Source organism: Thunnus maccoyii, chromosome 19 (assembly GCF_910596095.1).
Source record: "Thunnus maccoyii chromosome 19, fThuMac1.1, whole genome shotgun sequence".
Lineage (NCBI taxonomy): Eukaryota > Metazoa > Chordata > Actinopteri > Scombriformes > Scombridae > Thunnus > Thunnus maccoyii.
Genome location: NC_056551.1, coordinates 22,714,929 through 22,727,131, shown reverse-complemented (window position 1 = coordinate 22,727,131; position 12,203 = coordinate 22,714,929). Strand labels below are relative to the sequence as shown.

Below are 12,203 nucleotides of genomic sequence, written 5' to 3'. Positions count from 1 at the left end.
CAGTCTATCTGTTTAGTTTATACCATTAAAGAGTCTGATTTAAAAAGTTGGCATTATTCTATATCTTTCTTATTGTTGACAAATCCCACAAAAAGACCAAAACCAACAATCAGTCTCACAATACTTTCAAACTTCCCCACCATGTCTGTGGCCCCAAACTCCTTTGTTAGCCCACTGAAGATGTCTTTAAAAATAAGTTGTAAATATTAAGTGTAATTTAAAAGAGGCTTATAAAATGTCTGGGCACTGTACTTTTTGGCAAACATCACTCAGAAAGGAATAAACAGTGTATTTGTTGGTTGACTATCTTCCGCCACGGATTAATAGACATTTAACATTTGGTAGCTATATGGCAACAGGCAACCCCGTCTCCTACAAATAAAGTTTATATACAACTTATTTGCAACAAATCCATTTTGAGGGAACATAATGCTGCCAGGATTATTTCTATTAACATAATGAGGATATGTTGTTAATTTGTAAATCTGTTAAGTCGCAGAATGTTGATACCAGATGTAATGTTAATATCCATCCAAATACGAAATGTCCACTTGTTTTGAGGTTCAGTTGAAATAATGTGACAATTTAGCACTTCCTGATAGCTCTTTTTCAAAATGAACTATCTCTAAATTCGTTAATTTACAGTCATAAAAGTCTACAAAGCCACAGTTCCTCCCAGATGACTCAGCCTGTGTAGCTACGCTCTCGTGTCACACTCTACTTACATATAAGTTCATTACATATTCGAGCTGCGATGCACTTGCTGACTCTCGCTGCCAACACTTCACTGATCACATTGCAAACTCCTCTGTTGAGTTCATTGCTACTGCTCAACATTTCATCACCCCCACCTCCCCCGAATCCACCTGTAGGCAGAGAATCTGGGTTTCTCCTTTGGGTAAGTTTATTATTTTCAGTCTCTCAGTGTGCTAAGCTTTAAATTGTATGCTTGCAGGTAAGTGATAGGGTCCCATCTCTGCAAGACATACTGTAAAGAATAACTCTGGATTACTGAATGACATCCTGGCTTCTAATTGACAAATAAATTGCCATCTGTAGGACAGTCTGTATGCGTATGTGGCTAGAAAACTGAAAATATATCTCAACCATGCTTCATAACTTAGCCTGGCCTGCATGTTTTACATTATTTAGTCAGGTTTTTTGTGGAGTCTGCCTTTTCTATTTCATCTCATTTCATTTCTGCATAAAATATTTGACTGTTGACAGCCATATTATTGCACAACATAAATATTTATTTTACAGCCTGACAGAGATCCTGGCAGCTGTATAACAACATATACCAACATAAGCAGCTGATAGAAACTACATCTTAGAACACATGCACATTTTACTCACAAAATTGTCGTTTTTCCTGCCAAGCTGGACTGTAGGTCACTTCCTTCAAACATCATGCAACATTTTACAAGCAAATGTAGCTACTGTGAAAACGCTGGTCTTGTAAATACAACGTACAGCTGGAGTTTCAACGCCTCTCAGACTGACTTTAAAAGAATGACAAAAATTCTCCTGATCTCGACATGCAAAGTTGCCCTGAAGATACATATGCTTAATCTAATATTTATGCTATGCAAATTTCCAAGTTGAAGCTAATTTCACAAACTTGGGATGCAAAAATGAAAACCTTGGGGCTAGTTAACTAATTGACTTGCAAATGCATCTTTGTTACACTGCCATGTGAGCTAAACGGATGTCAATAGGTCAGGACAAATTCACCAGAGGAAAAAGATTTCACGATGGTCCATTTACTGACCAAACGGAAACATTTTTAGACAGTGCATAACATCTCTGTAGTGTCTCAGGCTTACAAAACAAACCGCTATCAGATAAATAAATCACAAATTTGTGCATTACTGGATTACTAGGTTTTTACAGCACAATAACATTTTAGATGGAAACCTATAAGACAAAACCACTTTTTTTCATCCACTGATAAACATATTCTTGGACATGCTTAATTAATTAATATAATACAAATACGCAACTTCCAAAGCCACTAATATCAATGAATCACTACGGAAGTGAAATTAGCTTTCATGCATTTATCTACATCTCTCACCAAGATTGTCCACAGCAGTGGGGTTGCACTGTCTTCTATGTGAAGCAGGAGCCTACAGTGGCTACACAAGTAGACAAAATGCAACCAACTTCCCCATTTTTACTGATATTTCATCCACTTTTCAATGAAAGGATTCATATTGGTACTCATTACTGGAATAATTTGCTCCCTTTTTTCAATTACAGTTCAGACATGGCAAAGGGTAACAAGAGCACTCATTTTATCTATAGCAGTTTATCTATAGTAGCATAGATGTTATCTGAGCAGAACTGATGCACAATCAATTTAGTATATCAGATTAGCTTAATGAGAGTGAGTTAAACGAAACTCGACTCATTTCAAAACCTTTAAAAACACCAATACACTAAGAAAAATGTCATTACTCACGCACTGCTCAGCCAGCGCGTGGCGCATTACAATTAAAAAAAAAAAAAACTTCAATAAAAATAATTCAATAATTCAAATGCAACCTATATAATAAGACCTCACTTTTTTTCTACACACAAACTGTAACACCGGTCGGAGTATCACTTTTCAAAACCAACTAAAACCACAGCTATAAAACACTCTGTCGAGGAACACACACCTTTTTCCTGGAGTTTACACTCACCGACTGAGACCCCCCCAGAGGAAAAACAAAAGCTCAGCAAAGAGTGTTTCTGTGCTTACCTCTTCCTAACGTGGCCGGTACTTGCAAACCAAGAAGCACGAGGATGCCAAAACTCAAGCAGCATCCTCCCGAAAACTGTCCCATCACTGCTCTGCTTGTCTCCCTCCCCATCGGGTCTGGGGGCAGCGGCCGCGGGTCCCGGTCATTTGTGGTCTACTCGAAACACCTCCAAACACGTTCCCGTGCCCTGACGAACGCTCGGTCCGGGAGTTGGGGGGGCCAGTTAGTGTCCGCCAGGAGACCCAGCCGCCACCTCGCGGAATCGCAGTGCGGAGGGGAGCGGTGGAGTGAGTGGTGGCGCGGAGCTTTCAACAGCCGGCACTCTGCTCTGCGCGAGAGTGGAATAATTAGACAGAGCGCGCGAGCCAACGGCTTTCGGTTTTTTCGGAGAGAGAGAGAGCGAGAGAGAGAGAGAGAGAGAGAGAGGGAGGGAGGGAGGGAGAGACATAGAGAAAGAGAGAGAGAGAGAGAGAGATGTCTTGTCCAAACCTCCGTGGACCTGTTGAGAGATTGCAAAGGTGTGTGTGTGCGCACGCGACGGTGTTTGTGCGCGCGCCTGTAACGAGATGAGAGAACAAAATGTCTTTAATTATCTCAATTATCTCCCTCCCTAGTTTTTTTTTTCTTTTTACATTTTCAGATACACCCAACCCTTGTTTTGTTTTTTAATCGACATCATTGCCTTGGAGCTCTTGCCAGTGGTGATGTCTGGAAAATTATGTTTTTATTAATTTATGTCTATCTTCAGCCTGTGAGTATCTGGCCTCCGATTGGTATTCTATTGCCAATTAAGTAGGTGTTATCTCACTGAAATGAGGCTATTCCTCTCCAAATGTTCATTTTCAAACGATTTCCTTCGTCTTTGTATTTATTTTAGAGTGATTATCCTCAAATGTTTGTCTTCAAGGAACAATGTACACCAAGTATTGGTGAAAGAAGTATGATCAGCAGTATTTTAAGTATCAAAAGCAATAACTGAATATTTACTGTATTTATTATATTAATGCATCATCATTACTGAAGCAGTAAGGTGTAAAGAGCTCTTCAACTAAGGTGGAAGAGGTATTCAGAGCCATTTACTTAAAGGACCAGTGTGTAAGATTTAGTGGCATCTAGCGCCTCCCCTCACCCTTTCAAGCGTGTAGGAGAACCAATGGTGGCCGCAAAACTCCATGCAAATGCAAAAAGCCCTCTTGAGAGCCATTATTTGGTTTGTCCATTCTGGGCTACTGTAGCAACATGGTGGTGCATTGCGGGCTCCATGGAAGAGGACCCACTCCCTATATAGATATAAAGGGCTCATTCTAAGGTAATGAAAACACAACAATTCTTATTTTCAGGTGATTATATACTAATTAAAACTAAATACTTATGAATACTGTATTCCATTTCTGCCAAGTCCGTTCTGCCAGATGCCACTTAATTCTACACACTGCACCTTTAAGTAAAAGCAGGAAAACCGCTCTGTAAAAATATTCAATTTCAAGTGAAAGTCTTAATTGTACATACAGTACATACAAGTTTATATAATACGTATTATCAGCTTATTAATTATAAGTATAAAAGTAAAACCAAAGGCAAAATGGACAAAATGTCAGAGTTGTAGGTTTATATTATTTGATTATTATTATTACAGCATTTTAATGTGAGGTGGAGTTGATTCTCATTCTTTTATTAATATTGGGTGGTTTAATTTACTGTAATGCATCATATTTCATATGGTCATCCTAGGTCCAATAGTATAAAGTAAAATATTTCCCTCTGAGATGAGTAGTATAAAGTAGCATGGAATTAAAATAGTAAGTACCTCAGAATTGTATTCAAGTACAGAACTTAAGTAAATGTACCCTCCACCACTATATATAGCATACAGTTGGGTAGTTTAATTAATAACAATGAACACTAATTTATAAACTTTAAAGTCACTTGATTGAGTCAAGTAATTTCCATCACTATGAGCTGCTGTTCTCACTTAATGAGAATACTGTGAGAATAATGTGATGAGTCTTCCTGCTGATGAGCTGTTATTGAAATATAAAACTGTAATTTAGCACTTTAAAAAAGTTGCTAAAAAAACCCAAACAGCGGTATTGTATCTGACTGTAGAAGTATCTACTTCCACAGAATCATCTACACATGTGCTTATCAGCAGTAAATGTTAGGATATACCATTCACAACGTGTGTCTGTACTCGTTTTTTATGTAAATCACTGTAGTTTGACCTTCCCTGACATAATTACCCTATTGACCAGAAATTCAGTGGTTCATTTCCCAGAGTTCTTGCCAGGGGTCAGCCTGTCAGGCAAGGTTAACTACTTGATAATATTTCTAAAGGGAGCCATAAATGTGCATTAAATATTTGGGACAGCCTTAAGGCTATTGAGCTACCTGACAGACCGTGAACAATAGAAATACACTGCAAATACCCTTCCTTTGTTGAATGACTATGTCTGTTTTATTGTTTCGGAACTGTCAAGAGTTGCAAAATGACACATTTACTTGCTAGTACAGTGTAAACTCTAACCCTTACATATCTTGAACTGATTGTTGTAATTATTTCCTGGCTTGACAGAAGTGGCAGGATTTTTTTTTAAGCATGAAAAACATGTCTTTCATGTGCAAGAAGCAAGGGCTGTTGATTGACAATGAAATAAAAGCTACTAAATACCTCTTGGCAGCTCTATAGTGCTCTGAGTCTACACTGTGGTATATGGTCCATAAAATACTCAAGTATTCAAGTGCTCCATGGGAAATAATGTTGTGGGTGATATAAGTATGGGACTACTAAAACAGCAGCCTTTGTCCTTAACTAACCAACCCGCAGGACCAAAAAGATTTGGCTTTGGAATAGGGCTGTTCCTGTATAGTTCAGATAAGTGTCACTGTAATCCAAAACAATAGAGCTCATCACAAAAATAAAAAAATAAATAAAAATACCCTTTTCCGTGGAGACAAGATGAAAGGGTGTTTTCAGCCTTTAAAGATTTATTTTTTCCATCCAGTGTACAAAGCAGGCAGGTCCAAACAGTCATACTTTATGCCATGGTGGGTTTTTTTTGTAATTTCTAAATCCTGTCTTCTTTAGTTTTTTGTTAAATAACATTTTATAGTTATCTAGACTTTATTTGGACTATTGTTTTTATAATTTAATGTAGCTGAAATAAGATTCTTAATAGTAACTTTTGTACACTGCTCATGAAAATGTGTTACAAATCTTAAAAAGACATTAATCGGATATATGACTAAATGCATAGCATGTGCTGAAAAATATATATTTTTATATATCCATATTTGACTGAAGCAAGGAGGTAAGCATGGTTGCCAACTTCCAATAAATTAATAACATGTAGGAGAAGATGCAGGGAAATGTCCTAGAAATACATGTCATTGTGCATAAACATACTACATGTTTACCTACAGATACATTCCTACAGTGTTCCCAGAAAAAGGCAGAACGTTCCAGTTGGGTGCTTAAGCTCAACAAATCGGTTCAAAAGAAGAAAAAGACGGCACACCATCAAAGCAGTCTGCTGATGTGTTTCGACCATATGCCTTCCTCAGCACATGAATAGTGTGAACAGCAAACCATATATATTTACAATATAATCAAAGTAATGAACTAATTCAACACAGGTGTACAGTAGTCCACACCCACAAAAAAACCCAGACCCACGCCTGTAACTCCAACAATGTACAATCTCATATAGCCTGTCAAAACATTTCTCTTTGAGAGAGATGTTTTGGATCAGACTTTTTCAAGGCCAGTGAAACAAAGGTAGGATGGTGGGCCATGTTTAGCTTCTATGTAATACTTGGCCATTGCATAGTTCAGGTTAATAGCTTTTTTGTGCTCAGAAATATGGCAATTTTTTATATTTTTCTTAACAAATCTCGTACAATGTATTCTAAATTTCTCTGTAACATGCTTTTGTTGGAGTCATTATGTACCAGGGTCTCTGGAAAGTTTTAACTCTCAAACAATGCATGCTGGGAAGTCTGCTAATATGCTGATCATGCTACTTTAGAAACTTAATTTAACGAGTTTAGTGAACTGTCAGCAGCACAGTCATTCAACTCATCAATTCAAGTTAAAAGACTCCTAGTCACATTAACTCATGTTTATAAGCTACTATAAATATTAACAGATAATAACAATTAACAAAATTCATGTATGTACACAGAAACAAAGTGGAGTGAGTGTGTAGCATATCTAACTTCCATGCAGGAGACTTTAAGCATATTCTATTTGCATCAGCTAAGATATTTCCTTAACGTTAAGCATACAGTGGTTGCCATGCATAGATATTGCAGAAAGAGGGAATTTTGGCATTAGACATAAAAATCTGTTGTCTTGGAACATATCCAATATTTACGTTCATGTCTGGCGATAAGGTTGGCAGGGACACATAGTGTACTATGTGTATTTGTCTGAGCATGGTGCATGAAGCATGATGTGATATATATTTGGGTGGTAGCAGTTGGGGTAATGTGTTGTGAAAGGTATTACGCCAATAAAAGAGGATGAGAAGAGACTGCTGCTTTGCAAATGTTTCATGAAATAAGAAGTGCATTCATACACATTTGAGTTAAAAATTGATAGTATTTTGGTGAGTAATGTTGAATGTCATAAAAAAAAAACTTGAGATAGAAACTCCACAGAGCGGCTTAAGTACATCACTTGAGTTGCAGTTAAGAGATGATAGGCACTTACTCATCTACCCTCCCTTCCTGCAAACTTGGAGTTTTGAACTAGCAATCCTCCCGCCATAAGGCCAGCATTCCTGACGGTCCAGAGACAGGTCAGCGATCCTGTAATGCTATTCAACAAATGCAATGTGTGGGCCGATACTGAAATAATTGGCTGCACTTTTCAATTTATCATTTTTCTTTGTTCTTTAGAGGCTTAGAGGATGTGAATAGCCTGAAGGTGCAATTATGGTACAAAAGACAAGAAAGAAAATCAATGTATTGGGTGTATTTTTTCAAAATTTAATTCAATTGTATAGTGCTTACCATTCATATATCACTGAAATCAATCATGGAAGAGCCAAGACAAAAGCATAGAACACTTTATTGAATAAGTCACTCATATAGTGAATGGGTACCCTTAGGAAATTGTGTGTCGTTCATTGTTTTGTGCTGAATAAAACCCATACCATTTTCCATTTGACTATTTGAATATAAGAAACATTCATTAAATATTTCGTATATTAAAAGCCAGAGGAAAAATTCCATTCCAAATGCTAAATACATAGTACAAACACTATATAATACATATTAAGATACACCCAAATATTAGAAACATGCAAGTCAAATATAATTTTGAACTTATGCTGGAAGTCAAGACAGCAAAGCTAAAAAGTTAATTTTGTGATCTCTCTTACAAAAATTCTTGCTGCAGGCATCACGACTCAACTGCAGATGAGATTGAGCTTTTCCATTGAGAGGAGCAAACATGTGCAATAATCGATTCAAGATTAGATAAGGGCAGGATCTTCTTGTATCAAGGTACACACGCAGGCAGTAGCACATGCTCACAGTGAACAAGCAAAGGTAATTTTGTGATCAGAGGCGAGGGATGAACACTGGCAGTGAAGTTGTGAGAGCGGGGTTGTACTGTATTACAGGTACACATTGACAATAGGTGTGGTAGCGAGCTGGTCAATAAAATCAAGCCTTCTCATCTCTTGTAGGAGCAGCGTACCTCTCACAAGGGCATAATGGCAGTCGAGTAATGTAAAGAAGAGTGGACACCATCTTCTCCTGAGAGCTAAATCATGTTCTTGTGATAAGAGGTGCAAAGCCACTCCCATATATAAATATACCACAAATGTGAATACATGCCCCAACACCCAAAATATGTTGCTAAGGGCAGACTCTGTTCCTGTTGAGGCTTCATTCAAATTTCTTTAAAAAATGACTGAAGACACTGATTCACACAATAACCTCATGTAAAGATACAAGTATTTCATCTGTTATATATACTTTGGTTAATACACTAATTGAATACAACTGCAATCCAATAGTTAAAAAGGTAAAAGTAATCATCTGATAAAGCTACTTATGAGGGATGTGCAGAGAGCCTCGTATTTGTATTTGTATCTGTATTTGTTGAGACAGCAAAATTATTTGCATTTGTATTTGAATAAAAGTGGAAAGAGGCTTTTTATTACACTTTTAATCTTACAAAATTAAAGTGTTACAATAAGTGTTGAATAAATGAATGAATAAACTACCTTATGAAGGAGGTCACCACACTGGGTCTTGAACTGGAGTCTCCCAGATCATAGACGACTGCGCTGACTACTGAGCTAAAACTTTATTCATCACCACATTGCAGGCAGACCTCTACCTATTTATACACCCATAACACAGAGACAGCACATCATGTAACGTGTAGGTAAGAACTTCAAAGGTGATTCTTGCTTTGCACTTTTCATTTATTACCTTTTTTTTACAACCTAACTTTATGGAAAGGAGAAGGGGAACAACAGGTTATGGAGAGTCCCTTGGGAGCACTTCGCATGTGTCAGTAGCTCAGCTTTATCTCTGGGGAACACCCCCAACTCCAAGAGTGATGTCCGAATTAGGAAATGTGCATCATGCAGCAGGTGGATGTGACTCCCCTTGTTGAGACCTGCTGATAGACGTAACAGCAGAACAGAGGAGAGACTGAGATAGTGATGTAACTGACCTGCGCACTGGTATTTGACATGTTTTGTTTTTCTTCACTAAAACAAATAATTTTTAAAATATTTGTATGAAACAAATATTTGTATAAAACCCACCTGTATTCGGGCACACCCCTACTATTTACACAACTACATGGACTGATAACTCTCCATATGTTTGCATGGCTGAAATACTTGCTGAGCATAATGTTAACTTAGATAACTTAAAAGACTTCAGTGGTGATTTCATACACACTAAATAATTTATACAGTTGTTTGATGAGAAGAATTTGCAATTTGATGATATGCAGTTGTGTCTTGATTCCTCAACTTCTCAGCCACCAATCTCACAGCTGGGTTTCTGGCTGTGTCTGCATCTGAATACCAGTAATGAAAACAAAAGAGACAATTCAGCTCATCCTCTGTATTAACAAAGTCAGACATTCCCCTCCTTGCAATATTAAAGGCTGCAAATCTATCGGTGTGCTCCAGTCCTTTTTTTCCTCTGAGGTTTGCTGTCTTGTGTTGTGAGAAGCATCTGATTCAGCTGCACATTGCTGGAAGATATGCAGAAAACCTCTTTTCACTCAAACATTCCCTTCATTTCAGGGTATTGATCATCATTTAACATTTTTAGTTTTACTGACTAACCACTATAAATGGAGTTGTCAGCCACAGTGTGCCAGTTTCAACAAGTCCTCCAAACTGAGCAAAAAAGTACATGCTTTGTAACTGCTCTCCAGAATGACACACACAAGCATTTTCTGATTTGACGCCCCTATCAGCAGGACAATCAAAACTGTTACAAATCTCTGTCGGAAAAATAAATCTGTTTATCTTCTGACAAAGCTATTGTCAAGGTTTAGGTACAAAATACCGGGTTGGGGCTGAAGAAAAAGCATGATTTGAGTTAAAATCCAACAAGTACTTTGTTATGGTTAGAAAAACATCTTAATTTGGGTTGACAGTCCTATAACTGTTATGTTAGGGTTAAGGAACCTTCGTCATCATGATTACAGTAATCACCACTTGGTTAAAGTTAGGGAGTGATCCTGGTCATGGTCAAAAGAAACCAACACTGGCTGTCTGTAGGAAACAGGAAACAAACAGTATTTCCTGTGGCAAAATCCACATTTTGTTGACCCATCCATCCACCCAAACATCCTCCCCATGTGGACTTTGTGGCTCTATAAAAATGCCACCCGACATCCTCCTTCACTCCCAACAGACAAGAGTCATAATTCCTATGGCTTTAAAGCATATGCTGTTTTTTTGGCATTTGCTGAAATGACAGATATTGTTGTTTTTCTTTGGAGGACAATCTTTTCTTTACAAATTGCATATTCACTTTTCTCAAAATCACAAGGACTTGTCCAGGTTTCTGAAACCAGGATATGATACTTACATGCACAACACATAACCAGGATACTCCAAAAAACCCAATCATAAAGGGGATAATAGTGTGCATATGAACACATTCACTGGTAATAGGTCCACTTTTCTTATCCATCTCCATGGTAATGTTTGCATTCTTTAGAGAACAGCAAAGCTTTTACGTCATATTCACTGTAGAGGAACCGCTTATTGCCTCTCTCAGGATCACTGCGGCTGCACTCTCTTTGGCCTTGCCAGCTTGCCACATGTTGCTCATAGTGTGGGTGGCAACAAGCATTGTGAGTTGCTATCAGTTGACAGTCAAGCAGTGTCATGTTTGCTGGATGCTATGAGACAACACTTGTTGAAGATATGGTGTATTTTTAAAAGCGAACTACCTTTCTTTTTTGGCATGCATTTAGGACATATGGAATTTTGTTTTTATGCTGGACAAGTGCAGACTCAGGTCAACACATGTAGGTCAGCATATGCCAAATTGTGTGGCAGATTTATTTATTTATGTATTCATTGGGACCATGTACAGTGTTAAACATAAATGTTACCATTTGATGTACTGTACCAGAGTTAGCTGTTGCAGTCCCTTACAATTAAACCATATAACAGCACAATAACAATCAGTACAAAGCAAAAAACACACACAGGACACATAACACATAATACAAAGCTACACACAATAGCACATCATATACACCCACAATGTCAACTACAAATTAATAATGTAAGCTTGTCAAATTAAAAGCAAGATTATTTGTGTTCATGAGAAGACCATGAGATGAAATTTAAAAGTCAGTGGTTACAGAGCTGAGTAGTTTTTAGCAGATTTTTTAATTTGGTTTTGAACTGCAGCTCTTCATATCATCAGGTAGGGCGTTCCACTGAGTTGTGGCTTTCACAGAAAAGCTGATTGCCCAAATGTAGTGCGACAAAATGGTATGGTACAATCTTGTATAGAGGATATTCTGGAGGATCTAATAGAATTTACTGAGTGAGTATACACAAAGTCACGTAGTGGAGGAGGGACCAAACCATTTAAAATTTTATAAACTAGAAATGCATTGGCTTTTTGTCCAGAGTTTTTAGAGTTTGTTTGTATAAGGACTCAAGAGGCTGTTTCTCCAGCCTGCCCCCAACGTGTGATACAATAAGACATATGGGAAAGAATCATAGCATGCATAAATATCTTGGCTGCGTCCAAAGAGAGACAGTTTCTAATATCTCTAAAATTTGCTAAGTTATATTTTATGGTTTTGACTGTTTTTAAATATGTTTCTTAAAGGATATGGCTGGCAATTTTCTATATTTTTCTAGTTGTCAACAAATCTCATGTGCAGAGCCAAACAAACAATCAATTGAAACTGCTAACAAGTATTGTGTATGTATCCAAAGGCTG

General features: G+C 37.6%; 1 protein-coding gene across 1 annotated transcript in view; it reads right to left on the bottom strand.

Annotated features, from left to right (window-relative positions):
• Positions 1-3,076, bottom strand: part of LOC121885597 (netrin receptor UNC5D-like) — a 180,761-nt gene extending 177,685 nt beyond the window's left edge. The window contains exon 1 of the mRNA XM_042395211.1: positions 2,747-3,076. Coding sequence (XP_042251145.1) covers positions 2,747-2,858 — 112 coding nt within the window. The 5' untranslated portion in view covers positions 2,859-3,076. The remainder of the gene's footprint in view (positions 1-2,746) is intronic.
• Between the last annotated feature and the right edge of the window lie 9,127 nt (positions 3,077-12,203).